This window comes from Arachis hypogaea, chromosome 11 (genome assembly GCF_003086295.3).
Source record: "Arachis hypogaea cultivar Tifrunner chromosome 11, arahy.Tifrunner.gnm2.J5K5, whole genome shotgun sequence".
NCBI lineage: Eukaryota > Viridiplantae > Streptophyta > Magnoliopsida > Fabales > Fabaceae > Arachis > Arachis hypogaea.
In genome coordinates, this window is record NC_092046.1 from 3,939,937 (window position 1) to 3,961,407 (window position 21,471).

At 32.4% G+C, this 21,471-nt stretch overlaps 1 protein-coding gene across 1 annotated transcript; it reads left to right on the plus strand.

Moving 5' to 3' along the window:
* Positions 1-19,329: 19,329 nt before the first annotated feature.
* Positions 19,330-20,703, plus strand: LOC112724030 (tetrahydroanabasine acetyltransferase-like). Its single transcript, XM_025775336.1, has one exon. The coding sequence runs from the start codon at positions 19,330-19,332 to the stop codon at positions 20,701-20,703; it is 1,374 nt and encodes a 457-aa protein (XP_025631121.1).
* The last annotated feature ends 768 nt before the right edge of the window (positions 20,704-21,471 follow it).

Genomic DNA, 21,471 nt, shown 5'->3' on the forward strand with positions numbered 1-21,471 from the left:
GGGAGGTCAAAGAAAACACTATTCTTCTTCCAATGCGAGTCATCTTCATCCGCATCCTGACCATTGCATCTTTTTTTGGATGTCACAGTTGAACTCTTCCCAAATGAAACATGCACATTAGACTGTTACCTCAATACATCTGTTCTGGATAACTTCTTTGGTGGATCTCTACCTTCGACCTGCCCATCAAATCTATTCCGGTCTAGTCTGTATTTGTGTCCCTGATTCAAAAAGCGTCGATGGCCCATGAAACACCATTTTTGACTGTCTTTCAGCCGCTGTGGCTTAGCATCCAAGTTACATGTAAGACAAGCTAACCCACTGTGCATATTCCAGCCAGATAGGTTTCTCAGTCCCGGAAAGTCACTGATAGTCAACATCAGTGCCGCACACATCTTGAAAGTATTTCCCTCTTTGGCATCATACGTTTCGACGCCATCCCATAATTGCTTCAACTCATCTATCAAGGGTTGAAGATAAACATCTATGTCGTTACCTGGCATTTTCGGCCCAGGAATAAGCGTGGATAGAATGAAAGATGTCTGCTTCATGAAAAGCCAGGGTGAAAGATTATACTGAATAAGAATCACAGGCCAGATGGAATACTTTGTGCTCTTATTTTCAAAGGGATTAAATCCATTGCTCGCCAAGGCTAGACGAACATTGCGCGGATCCGTCGAAAAATTAGTATACTTTGCATCAAACTTCTTCCATGCTTCAGCGTCCCTTGGATGCCTAAGGAAACCGTCGTTATTAGATGCCTATTTATGCCATAACATATCACTTGATGTCTTCCTGCTCATGAATAACTGCTGCAGTCGTGGTATGAGGGGAAAGTAACGAAGAGTCTTGGCTGCTATAGGTTTTCCATTTCTCTTCACTGGTACATTGAGCCTAACAATAGAGCCCTTTTTAGTCTTCTGCTTCCATCTTGAACACCCACATTTCTTGCACCTAGTCAAGTTCTCATCATCACCTCGGTACAACATACAATCATTTGGACAAGCATTTATCTTGGTGTATTGAATACCTAACTTTCTTATTATCTTCCTGTCTTCGTACACTGTCTTTGGAAGTTTTGCTTGTTCGAATGTGTCCCGCAGTAAGTCAAGAATCATGGACATTGCCTTGTCACTCACACCGCACATACACTTGATATGATACAGCTTCACTAAGAATGATAATTTGGAGTACTTTGAGCATCCGAGATATAACTCCTGCTTTGCATCTGACAATAGATCGTTAAAATCTCACGCCGCGCGACTTGGACCTTCGTATAAGTACGGTAACACGTCTTCATGATCATCTGCATGTTCGATTATTGTGATGTCCTCACTCGCAAGTTGCATCGTGAAATTGAAGGCCTCGTTGACCATTTGGTGCATTTGATTCACTTGGAATATCATATTTTCATCTACTCGTCCCAATTCAGATCTCTCTTCAACCGACTTCTCACCATGACGCAGCCAAATAGTATATCCAGGGAGAAATGGTGGTAACAACAGAAGATCGTATGCATCCTCCCTTGTTTGCATTAGTTGAAACCCGTATTTAGGACATGGACACTTTATCATGCCATCGGAGGATGCATTCACAAACGCAAAGTCTAGAAAATTGTTCAATCCTTGCCTATATTCCACATTATTCCGTGACTTTGAAATCCAGGTTTTATCAATATCTAGTATAGTATCAAAATATATCGAACTAATTAATAGTGGCATAAGAAAAGCGAGAAAACAAGCTTGTAAAAGTTATTCTCCATCAGAATTATTACGATTTAGTTTTAGCTAGCAACTTAGGTTTAGCGAATTACAGTTGATATGAAATTTAGTGAGTTTTGCACAATATAAAAAATATCTTTCCTTCACATACTATAATTTTCATAAGAGACATGGTGACAAATAATACTTAAATAAAATACAACGACAGATAGTCTTATTAGCACTTTCTATAGTTTTGGCATTGTTATTATTTAAAACTTTTGTCAATGTACTTTAAAGTGAGGAATGTGTAACTAATGTCTTTATTAAATATTTTATTACTTCAACTTGTTTTCACTAAATTATTGTTTAGGTGTCATGCAACTTGGTCGAATGTGTTTTCATTTTACGTTAACAAATATTGAAAAAATTAAATATTAAAATCCATTAATGATTATATTGTTATTTTAAAAGAAATTATAAATTCAAATCAATAAATTAATTTTATTGTTCGCCACTTTTTAATTTAGAATAAAAGATCCCCTACGGTTTCAATTTGGATTTCTCAATTATTAGTTGATGATCAAACATTAATTATTTTTTTATTCTATATCATTTTTAAATATACTTTAACATATGATAAATAACATAAAAAAATGTGATACCTCTCCATCATAATATGTAACGTGTATTTCGAAAAAGATAATAGTTAAATATTTAACTTTAGTACAAAACTAAAAAAATATAAAGAACTTAAAATGAATTTTGGAAACCACAAAACAAAAAATATACACACTAAATAATTACTATTTTGGAAACCCCAAACGCGTTGCCTTTTGTGAATTTCATTTTAATTTTGGACCTTTTAATGATCGTCACGATATCTGTTTTGGTTGAAAATGATTACTAAATATGCGAGTTGACAAAAAAAAAGATAAAATGAGTATAATTACTTTTATGACCTTTGTTCTGTTATATTTTTTACAATTTTCTCCATTTAAAATAATCATTAAAATTCAGCGTTTAAAAAATTAATGGTTTTATTTATATTTTCAAATTAGAAATCTAAATTTAACGGTTGAAATTAAACTAAAAAAAAATAAATCAGCTTATGTTATCTAACATATAAAAGGAAAGGGAGAGTACTATATGTACTCGGTAGAAAAAAAAATCGATGACAACATTAATAAAAATTATGTGTAATAAGAAAATGCTGTGAAAAAAAATCAAAAAATTGACTAGTAATTACAATTTTGACCAAGTTTTCGTATGACAGTTATAGTTGACATTGTTTAGTAATTTGAATAAGATGAAAACGTATAATTGGATACTAAACTCTCTGTTTTCCTTTATATACTGTTATAGAAATGGTTTCAGAAATAAAAAATTGAACAAAGTCAATATATAATGAATTTTGATAATTTGCAAAAATTATTATACCATAATTAGTTGTACTTGGATTTATATTAAATAAAAAGATAAACTTAACTATAAGAAACCACTTCAATGCATCAATTTACACATATAACAAGACATAACTTATTCTTTAGAAAATGTGTGAAATATTGTTGCAGATATTTTTGTAATTTATATATATTCTTAAAACATAAAAGTAAAATTGTTCATCACGAATACTATTTTTTTTTAAATTAAATTTACACATAATTCCATTTCTCTTCAAATCATTATCATACTATATTAATCATGGTTATGAAAATCGAATCGGACAGTCCGGTTCAATTGGGTGAACCAGCAGAACCGGTCGATTTTTTTAAGTCTTCCGGTTGAATAAATCCCCCAAAACGGCGCCGTTTTGATTTTTATAATAAAAAATCCCCTAAACCTATTGGACTTCTCGAAAGCTACCCCCTCCCTCGAAGACCCCCACTCATCTCTTCTCCTATCTGAAAAGTAAGAGGGCAAACAAAAAAACCCTAGCCCCCCATCCGCGTAACGCAGCCACCGCCCACCGCAACCATCGTAGCCTCCACAGCCCTGCAGCACTGCGTCAACCTCATCGCCGATTGGTTTTGGATCTGTGTTTGTCGGTGTCGTCTGGTCCTCGGAAGCAGGGTTGAAGATTCCTCACCGTCGCCGTTGTCGCGCTCTCTCTTCTCCTCACCGTCGCCGCCGAGTTCTCTCTTCTCCTCGCCGTCAGTGCCGAGTTCTCTCTTCTCCTCACTGTCACCGTCGAGGTCTCTCTTCTACTCGTCGTTGCCGTCGAGCTCTCTCTTTGTCGCCGTCAAGCTCGCACTCTGTCTCTCTGTCCCTTCCTCTGGTTAGCTTAAACACTGCTTCTTGAGTTTGGTTTTTCTTGTTTTGTTGATCTGTTGTTAATAATACTGAATTACTGATTGAGACTGATATTGAGTAGCTGAGATTTTGTTAATTTCTGAGTATTTTAAGTTGCTGAGATTGCCATAATAATATTATTGAGTGTTTTTATGATGTCTCTTTGTCCCTTCCTCTGATCATCTATTCAGCATTAAGCATTTTTTGTTGAATTTGATTTTGAATTTTTGCTTGTTTTTTTCTCTTGATTTGTGTTGATAATATTGTTTGAGCTGCTGGGTTAAAGTATCAATCATGAATTGTATCAGATTTTGTGAATTTTGTTAATTTTTATATGCTATTGTGAACATGTTTTTTAGTTGTATATTTTTTTGGTTAAAGATTTAATTTTTCAAGGGGCGTTTATTTTGATTTAGACTGAAATTAATTAAACTATAAAAAAAAGGTTTCAAACAATAAATACATGAGACGCAGAAAAACAATGTTACTTACCTGGTTGAAGATCCATATAATTGGATATTGGTGTGAAAATTAAAGACTTCAACAAACTGAAAAACAAAAACCGAGTTTCATCGTGAGAAATCAAAATAATTTAATGTGTAACAGTTCAAAGTAGCATATAAAAAAATATTTAGAGAGAAACCCAAAAAGAGGAGAACCAGATAGGTGAGTGGTGCTTCAGAAATAATTTGTGCTGAACTTGTGTAAACTGATTGTATTGCATATCAGTGAAGTTTATTTAATTGAATAAGCACGTTTATATACCTTTGAGAATCACATATTTTTATAACTGATTATTTCAACAAATATTTGAAATTAAACCAATATTCTCTACTTTTTTGTTAACCTAACAGTTTAAGTCCATTTAAATTATGTAGGTGGTTCAGTTTACTTTTTTAAAGAAGAAATAGTTAACTTGTTTAAGTTAATCCCATAACTTCATAACAGATTTGGGGCGACAATAAAGGAACAGGGATACATTGCATAATACAAATTTGAAAGTGATTTGAAAATACAAAAACAAACTATTTGAAATGATTAACGTTAAATCAATTGGTCAAATATTGTTGTGATCTCCTCCTATTTCTATGCATTTTCTGTTTTCTCCATACACCCCAACATTTCTATAACTCTCATACTCTCACATAAGTTGCACGTCATTCTCATCAGGTGAGAGACTTCTCCATTTCAAACCACTTACGTGAGTTTAGTTCCCTTTCTCTTCGAGAGTTTTTTCCGTTGCTGGTTAAATATAAGATTGTCTTTCCAAAGGTAAAGTACTTTTTTTCTTCTTCTTTTGTTTACCTTATTTTAGTTTTCATTTACATATCATTCAGCAATAAGTAATGTATAGTATCCAAATTACTCTAATTTAGCTCTATGAACCTCTCGTGTTACATTTATGAATTGTTAAACTTTTTTTTCGAAAGATAAAAAACTAATTTTTTAATCCTTAACTTATATTAATCTCGTTAACTGCTTTTTGGGTATATTATTACTTGTATTAATCTCATATTAATTCGACTTTCCATAGGCTACGAAGGACAAGAAAATTGATTTCTGTTCATATGTGTTCATGTCTGCGGGTTTTTTTTCTTTTTAACATATTTACTTTGTTTAGGTCATTTTTTTGTTTTCATTATTTAAAGGGGACCGAATTTGATAATTTAGTTTACTTGAGTCTGCTCTCTCGCATTATAACTAAGTTCTGATGACTTTTGTGTGTTTTATTGATCTTTATCTTTGTACATTCTTTATGTTTACACAGTGCACCCTTGTTTTATCCACTACTGTGCCTGATTTTCTTTTTGTTTAGTTATAAAAGTGACTCTCCCCATCATAACAAGTAAATTAGCAAACAATATTTAACAGAAAAAATAATATAAGATAAAATAAAAGAAAATAAAAGAAAAACACTAACGGTCCCCTCTGGCGGCCGCAGGTCACCATTCCTTATAAGAATTTCCTATGCATTAGGCACTTCTAGCTTACAAAGGGAAAATGAAATGCACAGCTTCACCACCAAAGCTTTCCACAATCACCAAAAAGTAAATTAAGTAACATTTAAAATAAAATCTAGTTTTACTTTTATTCATTAATTACATAACAGTTTCACTTTTTATATTCTTTAATATTTACTTAAATTTATTCGTTAGATGATATTTAGAAAAAAAAATTATACATTATGCAATTAAATTTGGAAACATATGAAAAGTAAAATTAAATGGAGTGGAAAAATTTACTTTGAGAAAAGCTGAATTACCTGCTGTTAAAATGATTTTGGAGAATGAATAACTAATAAATTAGCCTACAAGTTGATTTTTCTTTGCTGTATCCTTACGCCATTAGTAAATCCTTTATTCACCTTTCGAAGACCTTTAAATTCTTTTCAAGCTCTTTTCTTCTTTTCTTTACAATTAATTTATTTTTCTTTTATATATATCATTCAGCGATAAATAATGTATACTACTCAAATTACTCTAGTTTAACTCTATGTACCCCTCGTGTTACATGTCTGAATTGTTAAATATTTTTTTAAGATAAAAAATTATTTTCATTAAATCATTAACTTGTATTAATCTTCATTCACTGCTCTTTTGGTTTATTATTACTTGTTTAGGAAAAAAATAATGCTCTGGAATAACGGAAACAAGAAAAATAATTAAAAATAATTGCAATCCCCTTCTTTTACTATGATTTGCAATTAGTTTTAGTGCATTGTTGTTGTAAAGAGCTTGATGCTGTCAACGGGCCATATACAATTTGCGGATCAAACATCTGGTCTCTTATTAATACGATCTTCCATTTGCGATGAGGGCCAAAAGAATTGATTTCTGTTCATATGTGTGCATGTCTGATCGTTTTTTCCCCTAACTAATTTACTTTATTTCCATCATTTATTCATTTTAATTGTTTAAAGGGGATCATATTTGATTCTTTGGTTTACTTGATTCTGCTCACTCCCAGAACAACTATTTTCCTATGACTGTTGTGTGTTCTATTTATCTTTATCGTTGTACAATCTTTATGTTTAAACAATGCACCCCTTATTTATGACTTGGAATTGGGAAAGATCTAGCACCAATTTTTTTCAAAATACAATATTTGAGATTCCTGGCTTCTGTGTCTGATTTTCTTCTTGTTCGGTTATAAAAGTGACTTTTTCCGTCATAGCAAGCCTATTAGCAAATAGTATTTAACAGAAAAAAATTAATATAAGATAAAATAACATATAAAATAGGAAAAATAATATATAATATTCAAAAACATAAATAAGCAAAGTAAATAAACTAAAAGCTAAGTAAGTAGACAAAATATGAAGAGGAGCTTGGGACTGTGTTGCATCTGCGTGTTTTAAAAGCAGTTAGTGAGGCAGATAGTTCAAGGGGTTGGGACAATCATATATTCATATTCATCAAATCAAGCATTTCATTAAAAACATGTGTTAAGTAGATTTCTTATGTAATTTTTCTTCTCTTCTTTCATTATTTTAGACTAATCATTATGTTTTTGTGCGTATTTTCCTTTTTCCTCTTCCAGAATTATGATAACTGATAAGTGTAACTCCCATTATTTGTTTATTTTGGTTCGGAAATTCTATTGAATCTCATGCTACAACTTTAGATTAAAAAGGGAAGCACTGCAAATTTCATGTACGTCACGTGTGCTTGGGTTAATTTCTAAACAAAAGTGTTTATGTATCTTCTTTCTTGAAAATAAATGAAGGATCTAAACGTCATTTTTGATACCAAAAAACAAAAAAAAGGCCTAGTTCGGGAATCCAACAGAGTTTCACTTATTCTCCCTCAGTTGCCATTGTTCTTCCCTTTCTCCTGCCGGCTGTCGTGTGTTTTTCTTCCCTACGCCGTCCCTTCATTGGTTTGTATTCTTCCCTTTTTTGTTCATGTCTTTATTTTTTTTTATACTTTTCCTTTTTCGCCATCCCTGTTTCTCTGCTTTTATTTACTTTTGTTCCGTTGCTTCTTTATTTTTTTTTCTTTGGTTGCATATGTTAATTTTGGATTAATTTCATTGGTTGTTGCTACTGCTATGTTATGGCTTATGAGTTATGATATTCTTGATATGGTATGTTAATTCTTGTTGATGTTATGTTATCAGCTAATTGATTTGGTATTGTTGCTGCTGATACTGTGAAAATGATGTTATTACTGTGAGTATGACCTTGGTTGATGTTTTGGATTTTTTGTGCATTCTTGATTTATTTTCTTCTCCCTTTTTTTATCGCAAAAAATAAGCAACGTAAGTAGAGAGTAGGGAAGAGTATCAGTGCAAGATTCATTTCCTGCATTCAATATAGGGAACCCATCTCAATATAACAACTCATCTATCTATTTATTATAATATTATAAAATACTACTATTATTTGTTTATTTATTCCAATAATGAATATCCAATGTAGGATATTAGTAGTAGTTTGTCAAGCTTGATTCTTGGCTTTTGATAATAAATAATCTTTCACTTATTCAAGTGTTTTTACTTACCAGGTTAAGAATTAATTTGATATACATCTGCTTTTATGACACATTCAAATTTATTTGTAAATCAGTCATTAATCCTATTAAATAATAAGACTTGAACTAATATAAAAACTAATTAATGTTTTTTATGTTAAACTAATTTAATTAGACTTAATTGATTAAAAACTTAAATTATTTTAAAAAAAAATAAATTCTAATATTCTATTTATCATGATCTATCATGTAATGTGTCTTATAGTGTTCCATATAGATTTCATAATTTTGTATTCCCTAATTTTGGGGTATAGTTTGTATTCTCTATTTGTTTTAAGGGTCTTTTTATGTTGTGCTTGTCATTTGTCTAGTAATATTGTTTTTTGTCAAGGTTTGTAAGGATGCCTAGAAAACCACGATACAACATTATACGGAAACTCCCGAAAGATGCCGGAACTAATGTCGGAACTGAAGAGACAACGGTTAGGGTTTGTGGTTAACATTTCTTGACGTAACCTTATGTAAAAATTAGTTATCCTTCAATTGCATCATTGAACCATGTTGTTAATTTTTCTCCCGAAAAAATGATTAGTTTATGAATTAAATTAATTCTCAATATTAATTCTTTCTCTAGAAAATAATTCTAAATGCTTTCGTATTGCCTTAAGGTTGGGTCCATGACTAGAGGAGCTCAGACATCACGTGAGCAACCACGTGATAGGGCTCCTCCAATTTCGTCCTTAGCTAATAAAGCTCCGACAACCCGTATCAATGAATCGTTTCGTGCACCGCGCATCGATCATAGGATTGTGTAGTCGAGCAGTGCTGATGATCCTCAAACTCGCACAGAACAATTAGAGACTTGGCATCGCGCGGAAGTGGCTGATCATGAATTAAAGGATGAGGATTACGACCCAGAGGCGGATGAAGTTCCGTCATTTGATGACCACATCGACGACTTATTTGCTGCCCAAGAAGTCGAAGGTCAGCACAACAACGGGAAACGCAAAGATACAGATTTATGGGAAGTTACTGTTATCGGTAAACCTTTTTTCCTCCTATTTTCGTAAATAGTTGTCTTTAAAGTCCTTTACTTCTATTTTTCTTTTTTGCAATGAATAGATAGTAATTTTATTTTTCATACACTTCTTAGAGGACAGCGTGAGAAAAGCTTCTAGGTTGAGCGTGAAGGAGGCTATAGCGCTCCCTTCCAATACAAAAATAGTACTCCCATTTAACAACGAGCTGCAACTGATTGGTTAGGCATCTAGATTATTCAGTGGTTTCTTAGGGAGTTTGGCTGCGGATTATTGCCAGTTCCTCATATGTGCAGACAGTTGGAAGCATGTGAACAAAGCTAAGAAGGAATATGCATACGACATGATTAAGGTACATCTTTAAGCTTCAACAATTTAAGCAATTTTAGTATTCTATTTTTTTTTGTAAGGGCTTTTGCATGGGTAAATTATATGGTTCGTAAAATTTTCATATTTTGTTTTTCACATCATAATTTAAGCAATTCTCATTTATACGTAATTGCGACTGCTTGTACTGGATTTGAGTGTCATACTTAAACAATTTAAATTAGCCTGTAATGGTTGTGGTATTTCTTCAAATTATCAGTCTTATGCTTGTTAGTTGGTCTTGGTTAATGACAATGTCAACTAATTGCAGCGAGTCTTTCACTATGAGGACGATGTTGAAGAAAAATAAAGCGCGATATTATGAAGAAGATAGGAAAGAACTGGAAGGATACAAGGCACCACGTCCACTTGTATTATAGGTGTTACAAAGAAATAAGGACTTATGAGAAAAATCTTAAGCATCACCCGAAAGGAATAGAAGAAAATGAATGAAAAAAGTTCATTGACTATCGCTAGAAGGAAGAAACAAAGGTAAGCCTTGGTATATTTTATTATTTTCACAAAAATATATATGTGTATACATATTACTCCCTTTACATTTTATATTCAACATCTCTTTCTCATTTACATTTGTTCTGTTATTTGTTCATAGAAAAAGTATAAACAAAACGCTTTAAATTGGAGAAAGAGCAAGGAAGGCCCGTTGGTAGAGGAGAGTTGTTTATCATGACTCATAAGAAAAGATATGGCTCGTATATCCATCCCAATGCGCGTGTTGTTAGTGTAAGTCATGTTTGAAAATTTGAAGCAACTTAGCTTACTGTATATATCGTACTACTGTTAACTCATGCCTTTCCAATGTGTTGTATATTTGTAGGAAGCAATTGCGAATGTTGAGAGGCAGGATGGATCCTCTAAACACCTTTCACAAAATGATTCGCTAGCACAAGTTCTCGAAAAGGAGCACTCATCAGGACGAGTTCGTGCCCTAGGTGCTGGACCATGTCCCACCCAAGTCTTTGGTAGCGCTGCTGGACAACCGTCGGGTTCTGCAGAGCCCAATGAAGAGTACGAGAGGAGGATTGCAGAATTGACAGCTAAGCTAGAAGAAGAGCAGGCGAAGAGACAGTCGATACATAAGGTCTTGGGGTATTTAGTCCAACAGTAAGGAGGCAATTTGCCAACTAAGGTTGCTGCAGAGTTGGATTTTTTGGGCGGTACACCGGACTCGTCATGCGTAGGGCCATCTTCATCTGGCAATCACGACCAACAACAGAAATTTTGAATTTCAATCAATGTTCTTAGATACTTTTGCATTTAAGTTGGTTTAGTGCTTTATGCTTATTTTCTTCAACTTAAGCATTCATACTTTATTTCGGATGATGTTATGATAATTTCATTATATATGTTATGTTTGCATACATTTAATTTGGTTTGTTATGTTAATTGAGCTGTTTTACTTGATTGCAATTTCTTTAAATTAATTGAAAAGTAAAAAAATTAAAGTTTAATAAACATACGTTTTCAAAAGGGGCAAAATAATAGAAAATCTAAAATTTTAATGGGAAATTTGAATTTGGCGGCGATTTTTAACCACCGCAAAACAGTAATATTGTCTATTTTCTTGATATTTAGCAGCGGTTATCACCCGCCACAAAACTGCGTTGTTTTCAAATCACTGGCATTTAGCGGCGGTTGTGCAAATTGGGAAATAACATTATTCATCCACATACTGCGGCAGGTAATAACCGCCGCAAAACCCAAGTTTCATTTCACGGCGGTTATTCCAGCGATTGAATAAAACCATCACTAGCCGTTTACCCGCGTCCTATCTTCCGGTGTTTCATTAAACCGTCACGAAATATTTTGCGGCAGTTTAAAACCGCCGCTAAACAGCTCTAGAAACCGCCGCTAAGTGCCGCTTTTGTTGTAGTGGTATCCTAGAATTTATAATTTTTTATGATAGTTAATATAAGTAAAAATTTAAAATATAACTAATCAATGCTCTTTGATACTCTTTTCTATTAACTTAAACTTAAAAAAATATTAACAGTATTGCCTAATAAAATATAATGTGGCAGAATTTTCATTTTTTACTAGTTTGGTGGATTCATTAATTTATTAACAGGGTCGGTGTCTAATTTGTTGTAGTTGTAGTCTGTTTTATAGATATAATATTGTTATATATGCACAAAATATTGCCTATACCTACCCTTAATTTAAACAACATTATATTATTGCTTAAAATAATGTGTTGCTCAAAATTATAATTGAAGATAAAACGTGGTTGCCCTAATCCAGATCCACCTCATATAAAACGAGAGAGAATGATAATTTGCAAACTGCCCATGCAACGTGCAGTTGAGATATCTGCATCCGATTGTTCAGCATTCTTCTATTGCATTGGCTCTATATTTAAAAAAATATATATTTATACACAAAAATCAATTATTATATAAAAATTCACAGAAAAGAACTGGATGAATTGGTTAGATTTATATTATTAATACATCAAAGTTAAACTATGTATTAAAAATAGATAGAGTTTTATGTTATATTTTATGAAATGAAAATATTAAATCTAAGCATTACCTAAATCACACTCACACAAGAGGTCAACGTGTATTTTTATTAAAAATGAAGATGATAAATCGTGTTTGTCACCAAAGTTGGTATAATTTGTCTTATTATTATTATTTTTCGTATGTACGCGGAGAAATTGTATGTTATGTAAATACTAAAGAGGGTATTATTCTACTCTTTCTTTGTTCAATAATTGTGAAAGACTTCAATTATGAAATTAGTTGGGTCCAATCTTTAGCTATTAGTTAATTATGATGTCATTATTAATTTATATTAAATTTAGTCTCTTGTTAATTTTAATTTTAATTTTTTATGGTTTGAGTTTTTAATAATAGTTGTGAAATATAAACAATTATTTTAAAAATACTAAATTGTTTTTAATAATATATCAATTTATGTATGTTTTATGGCTCTATATGAAATATATATATCGAAAAAACTCTGCATCTATGTATTTTTTACATGGTTGTTAAAAAAGTAATTTCCTCCACACGCGTGTCCCCCACCTCTCATTCGTTTGTCATACATGCGCTACATATAACATATAATGTGCTGCAACCTAAAGTTTTGCTCAATGTAAACCTTCTGCTGCAACGTAAACCTCCTCCTACTCCTCCTACTCCTCTTTCTTCTTCTTCTTCTTCTTCTTCTTCTCTGCTCGCGTTCTTCCTTATTGATCTGCATTTTCTTCGTCGTTCTTCTCTGGTCGCGTTCATCTTCTCGTTTTCTTATTTCGATCTGGTTGCATTTATCTTCTTCATATTCTTCTTTGTTTTCTTCTTCGATCTGCACTTCTGAATCGAAACAATAAATGACTCAACTTCAAATCAGGAGAGCGATTTGGTACTCTTCTGAAACGAATCAAACTGACAAAGTTTGGATTATTCAATTTTGAATCAAATTGAATAGAATGCAATTGCTAATTTGATTTGAATTAAATGGACGGAGGTGTACTGAATTGAATTGAATTGAATTGATAATATGTAAATTGTAGGCAGAGTTATTTGAACTTGATTTTATATAATAGATTATGTTTAGTTCACTCAATACTATACAATTGTTTCACCATGAGTACTGTGTTCGGTTCACCATGAGTACTGTGCTGTGCTCGATTCATTCTGCAGAAAGCTGTTTGAATTTGATTTTATATAATGGATTATGTTTCGTTCACTCAGTACTATACAATTGTATTGTGTTCGGTTCACCATGAGTACTATATTCGGTTCACCATGAGTACTATATTCGGTTCACCATGAATACTGTGTTCGGTTCACCATGAGTACTATGTTCGGTTCATTCTACACTATTCAAAACTCTTCTTCCTCACCTTCTACTGCTTCTTCACCAGAGAGAGAAGGAGGAAAAGACAAAAAAATACAGCAGCAACAACAACAAAAGAATAACGATAGGGTTTCAGGGTTTATGGTTTTAGGGTTTATGGGTTCAGGGTTCAGTGTACAGCGGTTCAGTGTGTTTCAAACTTTCGGTTCGTCCCGTGTATTAATTTTGGTTCACCGTGTTCATGGTTGAGGGTTTAGGGTTTAGGGTTTAGGGTTCAGGATTTCAGGGGTTTAGGATTTACGGTAGAGTTTAGGGTTTAGGGTTTAGCATTTAGGGTTCAGAGTTCAGTGTTTAGGGTTCGGGTTCAGGGTTTAGGGTTTAGCGTTCAGGGTTCAGAGTTCAGAGTTTAGGGTTTGTGTTCAGGGTTTAGGGTTTAGGGTTTAGGTTTTAGGGTGTAGGGTTTAGGGTTTAGGTTTTAGGTTTTAGGGTTTTATGGTTTAGGGTTTAGGGTTTAGTATTTAGGGGTTCATAATTTTTTGGTAAACAGGAGAGCGATTTGGATTACTCTTCTGAAACGAATCAAACTGACAAAGTTTGGATTATTCAATTTTGAATCGAATTGAATAGAATACAATTGCTAATTTGAATTGAATTGAAATAAATGGACGGAGGTGTACTAATTGAATTGAATTGAATTGATAATATGTAAATTGTAGGCAGAGTTATTTGAATTTGATTTTATATAATGGATTATTTTTCGTTCACTCAGTACTATATAATTGTTTCACCATGAGTACTGTGTTCGGTTCACCATGAGTATTGTGTTCGGTTCATTATGCAGAAAGCTGTTTGAATTTGATTTTATATAATGGATTATGTTTCGTTCACTCAGTACTATACAATTGTATTGTGTTCGGTTCACCATGAGTACTGTGTTCGGTTCACCATGAGTACTGTGTTCGGTTCATTCTGCACTATTTAAAACTCTTCTTCCTCACCTTCTACTGCTTCTTCACCAGAGAGAGAAGGAGGAAAAGACAAAAAAATACAGCAGCAACAACAACAAAAGAATGACGATAAGGAGAAAACATGTGAAGAAGAAGGAAAAACATGTGAAGAAGAAGGAACGCGAAAAAGGAGGAGAAGGAGGAGAAGGAGGAGATGGAAGAACGCAATGAAGAAGGCGAAGAAGAAGAAGACGCTCCGTGCGTAAACGAGCGTGAAAAGAAGAAGAAGAAGAAGAAGAAGAAGAAGAAGAAGCGTGGGGGAGAAGAAGTGTTGGGCAAGAGCGATTTCGTGTGTGTTGGGCGTGTGTATTTCACATTTCATTTAATGGTATTGAATTTTTTTTGTGTTGGTCCAACTTAATTACATGGTTACATGGATGTGTAGCATCCTATATATATAATCAATAATATTAATTACTTTAAATTGTAATGAACAAGTCATTATAACAACAAAAATATCGTAAATCTAATAGTTAGAGAAAAAAGAAAGATATATATAAAAAGGAGGGACAACTATATAATGTTACGTTGAAGAAGTTCAATACATCAAATCAAGCACATAGTAGCAGCTTTTTAGCGACGGGTTTTCAAAGCCGCTGTCAAATGGGATTTAGTGGCAGTTCGCGTGAGAAGGTAGGCACCGGAAAAACAACTACATTTAGGGCGATTAACACAGCGGATTGCACATTAGCTGCAAGATCAATAATGATTCCCAAAATCAAATAAACTAATTAATTCAATTCAAATTACAATAGTTTGAATCTGATTACATTAAAACTAAATTAAAATTGATAAAATACATATTATAATTTTTTGATAAAATTAGATTAAATTAAAAAATAAAAATCAAACTAATACCATGTAAATCATCCAATTTATATCGATTTTATTTTCTATATTGATTCAAACCGTATTGCAAATATGATCGTATTTCGTTGCCCTCCCGACAAGCTAAGATAGACTCATTAATTTTTTTAAAACACATCTTTTTTTTTTCACTTTATCTTGTTGGCAGTGACAACTAACAAAATACGAGTAACATCGTCTCGTTCGCAAATGAGACAAGTTAACGAGATAAATAACATACTGTAAAAATATAATTTTTTTAAATGTATAAATCTAACAATATTGAATTTATTTTATTTATTTTAAAAATCCCAACAAATAATATAGGAGTAATATTAAAAAGAACACACAGTATTCCTTCCTTTGCCTATCTAACTAGAGAACGAAATAGGGCAGCGATTGTTCATAGTTCATACATCATTTTTGTCGAAGTCAATCTTTTCGTGTAGAGTTGAATATTTGTCCATATTTCCCTTAATTGTGTTCCCCCCCAGGAATTATATTCACTTTCTTCCCTTTTAATTAGGTAATAATTCAAGATAAAATGTAATTAGATATCATTCGCATTATCTATATTTTAACATTTTTTCTTTCTTTTATTATTAATATCTTGTCTCCTTTTATTAATATATCTTTATTTAATTCACATTATATATTGTAGTCAGATTATAGTAGAGTAGTTCAATAACTTAGGTAATTGATAGTTTGGTAGCACGTATAACAAGTTGTCTTACTTAATAAATTAACATCAAAATTAGTTAGAGTAGTGTAAGGAATTTAGTCAGGCAGTTATCAATGTGTTATTCACATTAAATGTATATATATCAGTTTACAATAATGAAATCACACTTTTTGCCTCTCTTTATTATCTCACATTTTTTGAGTCTCCTTCTCTTGCGTGAAGCAACTTCTCTACCTCACCGTCACACTCTGCAACCGAACAGAATTTTTTCATATATATTGGCATTTTCTCTCTCATTTTTATTTTTTAAATAAAATATTTTTAAGAAAATATATTTAACAATAATTTAATAAAATTTTAATATTAAATATACAATTTTTACATTTATAATTTTTTTAATTTTTGGTTCCTCATTCACAAAAAAAAAAATTAACATAAAGAAGTTGTGTGTACTGCTGTTTTTCTTTTGTTTTTATGTTCACATACATTCCATTTTGTAAAATAAATAAATAAATTGACATTAATTTAATTTTAATATCAACAAGAGGAAATTAAAAAAATAGTATATAAGTAAGTAATATCAGTACATTAAAGTATTAGATATGTCTACAGAAAAAGACTAATAAAATATTTAGTGTAGGTAAGATATATAAAAGATAAGTTTAACAAAAAGAAAAAAAAAAAAGATAATTGAATGTAAAACGAAAAATGTGAATTTTATGTTCAAATCATCAAAATGTGTAGGATGCTAATCTAGACATGAACTTGAGAACTTGTGTATGTTATTATACACACACGCAATATATATATATAATTTGATATCTATATATTTAATTTACTAAATATTTTTTAATTTAACCTCCAACTAGCAGTTGTATGCGCGTAGTTGAGCAAGAAAAGTCTTGGCATAGGTGCATGTACATATCTGGAGAAATATAATTGTATATTGATAAGAAAATATTTGTGTTCTCCTAACTAAAATCGACTACTTGATTTTATTTTATATTAGTTTAACATTATATAAATAGAAATGAGGAGTTTTAAATAATTTTAAAGTACGTATTAGTAATATTTCATAAATATACAAAACATTACATGTAGATATCCATAAATAATCTCATGTCCAATTTAATTATTCGTCACTATTTAGGTGATGAGAAATATTTATGTCCTTAAAGCTAAGTATAAGTATATGGGCTATGCTATACAAGTAAGTATTTTTTCATTCAAATTTTATTTAAGTAGGTTCAATATTAACAAAAATCATTTTCATTAAAAGAACATCATTACACGCGCTTTATCTTCTTCTTTCAAATATACGCATATATCATTATCTTCTTCTTTCAAATTCACGTATATCATCTTGTCCTCCTCTTTCTTTTTCTTCTTCTGTTTCTTCTCCTTCTCCTCTTCCTCTTCCTCCTTCTTCTTCTTCTTCTCCTTTTTCGTTATCATTATCACCAACAACACCAACATTTTGCTAATGGATTATTTTTTCAATCGAATTGAATGGAATGCAATTGCTAAATTGAATGGACGCATGTGTTATGAATCTGAATTGAATTGAATTGAATTGATAATCTCTAAATTGTAGACAAAGACGTTTCGAATTTGATCTTATATAATGGATTATGTTTCGTTTATTCAGTACTATACAATTGTTTCACCATGAGTACGTGTTCGGTTCATTATGCAGAAAGCTGTTTGAATTTGATTTTATATAATGGATTATGTTTCGTTCCTTCAGTACTATACAATTGTTTTATCATGAGTACGTGTTTGGTTCATTATGCATAAAGCTGTTTGAATTTGATTTTATATAATGGATTATGTTTCGTTCCTTCAGTACTATACAATTGTTTCACCATGAGTACGTATTTGGTTCATTATGCAGAAAGTTATTTGAATTTGATTTTATATAATGGATTATGTTTCGTTCATTCAGTATTATACAACTGTTTCATCATGAGTACGTGTTCGGTTCATTAGGCGAAAGCTGTTTGAATTTGATTTTATATAATGGATCATGTTTCGTTCATTTAGTACTATACAATTGTTTGACCATAATAACATGTTCGGTTCATTTCTGTTCTGCATAATTCAAAACTATTCCTCCTCATTTTCTACTGCTTCTTCACCAGGGAGAGAAAGAGGAAAAGACAAAAAAATACAGCAGCAACAACCACAAAAGAATGACGATAAGGAGAAACACGTGAAGAAGAAGGAACGCAAAAAAAAAGGAGGAGAATGAGGAGGAGGAGGAACGCGAAGAAGAAAACGAAGAAGAAGACGCTCCATGCGTAAACGAGCGTGAGAAGAAGAAGAAGAAGCGCAGAAAAGAAGAGAAGAAGAAGAGAAGAAGCGTGAGGAAAGAAGAAAGCGGAAAAAGCTCGTGACCTAAAATTGTTTGAATGAACTTGGATGTCAAAATTGTTTGGATGTGGAGAATATCTCTAAGTATATATATTACAAACATTTACACTTATTTCTTTTTTATTAAATAATTTTTTTTTACATTATAAACAAAAATGAAAGTTAAATCTAGACAAACATTAATTAATTGAAGTTAATTTTTTCCCCTTCCATAGTTTACTTAACTACATAAGTTAGTACACGCACACAAACATTAATCATTGTAGGATTCTTCTATATGTTTAACGAGTAATACTAATAAAGAACAATTTTTTTTGAATCAACATCAGTTAATATCTTTAAAATTATTTTAATTTTTTTAAATCGTAGATTTTATCATAAACTTTTAATTATAAATTTTAAATTATAAATCTAAATTTTAAAATTGGCTAATATTAAAAAGTTAACTCTTGTACTTTTTCCTTTTTAATTTCTTCATTTTTAGTAAACAAAGTTTGTTATATTAAAAAAAAAACCCTCAAGTTTTTAAGACATGATTAAAACTAATAATAAAGATAATTTAGTTTATGAATGATGGCCACGGCGACAAGAAGGTTCATCTACCTAGTGTTATTATATAAACCACCTCTCATATCTCTCAAATCTCACTAAACCATTTCTCATATCTCAAATCTCAGTAACATAGAATCTTTCACCAAATTCATCCACACATACACAATTTTAATTTCCATGGCAAATCATCATAAGAGAACCCTAAAGTTTGACATTAAACAAATTGTTTATGTGAAACCATCAAAACCCACACCAAATGGCAACATTTCACTCTCTGCACTTGATAATAGAGCTGATAACAATGGCCTATGCCATATTGTTCAAATATATCAATCACCGAAAAATGACCAAAATGACCCTGCCCTTATGATCAAAGAAGCACTCTCAAAGGCTTTGTTTTATTACTACCCTTTGGCGGGTAGAATAGTAAAACATGCTGATGGGAAACTTAGAGTTAATTGCAATGCAAATGGAGTTCCCTTTGTAGAAGCCATTGCTAATTGCAACCTTTCTTCTCTTCACTACCTTGATGGTAGTAACACAGAGATTGCAAAACACTTGGTACTTGATCTTCCTTCTGAAGATGAACATGGTTTCCAATTATACCCTTTGTTGATCAAGGTAACCAAGTTTCTATGTGGGGGTTTCACAATTGGCTTAGGAACCTCACATGCTATAATTGATGGGAGTGGAAAATCTCAATTCTTGCAAGCCATAGCCGAATTTGCAAGTGGAAAAACCGAGCCATCGGTGAAGCCTGCATGGGAGAGAGAAAAGCTTGTTGGGTCAATTACCAAAATGCCCTTGGAGATTCCTATGGATGAGTCTTCTGCCGCAGTCTCACCTTATTTGCCCACCAAAAAACTTGTTCACGCATGCTTTAAAGTTGACAATGAGAGCATAAAAAGGCTCAAGATGAGTTTGATGAAGGAAACTATTAGTGACCAAAACAATAACATGGAAGAAAGCTTCACAAGTTTTGAGTCTCTTGCTTCCTATGTTTGGAGGGCAAGAACAAGAACTTTGAAATTGAACAGTGATGGTAAAGTTATGTTGACTATCATAGTAGGGATAAGAAAGGACCTTCTTGATCCTCCTTTGGCTAAAGGGTATTATGGGAATATTGCTGTGGATGCAAATATTGTGTTGACTGCTAGAGAAGTCAACGAAAGACCACTCTCCCATGTAGCGAAGGTCATCAAAGAAACTAAGAAGGTTGCTCAGACAAAGGAGTACGTCAAGAGAATGATCGACACGTCGGCGACGGCGGCCGACGACGATTTCGATTACGATGGAAGGGGTGCGTGCATGGTTTTGACAGACTGGAAACATTTGGGTTTTTCAAAGAACATGGATTTAGGATGGACACAACCGGTGAATTTTGTTCCTGCCCCATGTGGTTTGTTTGATAAATTGCATTTGTGTATTTTCTCATCTCCGAGTAGCTTGGATCCTTCAATGGATGGAGGTGCTAGGATCTTTGTGTCACTCCCCAATGCTGCCATGCCCAAGTTTAGGAACGAGATTGAAGCTCTTATTACTAAACCATAGGCGTTAGATGTATTTCAATTCATCATGTTCTAATTGTGTGGTGTCTGTAGAGGGCAATATAGTAATTTCATGTTTGTTTATATTTTATAAGTCAATGGAATAAGATTTGATTGTGTTTATTACTATACCCATTTCAACGAAGGGAAATTCAACTTTATCCTAGTTTGTTGTAAAGAAGACATGGAGTGAAAGATTTTAGTTATGCTTTTTACAATTCTTTATCGTTCTTATATTTTTCATGGGTTTCTAAATTTCTCATTATGTGCAAAGAACAATATAATTCGAAAGGTTTGACTTTGTAATATTTTTTCCAATCGATATTCGATATTTCTGTTTTTTAAATTTATAATAATAAAAATGTTAGAGTTGTTCATATTCTGGTCTAATACCATGGTCCAGGTTCAAGTAAGTCAAAAAGACACAATTTAAAGATTGGCTTTCACCACCCACCCGACCTCTTCTAAAGAGGTCGGGCTCGACATAGATTCCTCTCCAAAGAGGTCGGGATCGAGGTGAGTTGGCAGATAACACTTATTCAAATAAGTAACTATCTCCAAAAATCTCTCAACCGACTTTTAGGAGTACTATCTCAACAACCCTAAGATAAAGGGACGGTTATCCACCCCCAGAAGTGGAACTACTCCAACGGTGGTTATTGGATCACCACTATAAATATACTGACACCCCTCAGGTATCTCTAAGTTCCAATACTCTCTAAACCTGCTTACCCCCTTTGCTAACTTAGACATCAGAGTGTCTTTGTAGGTA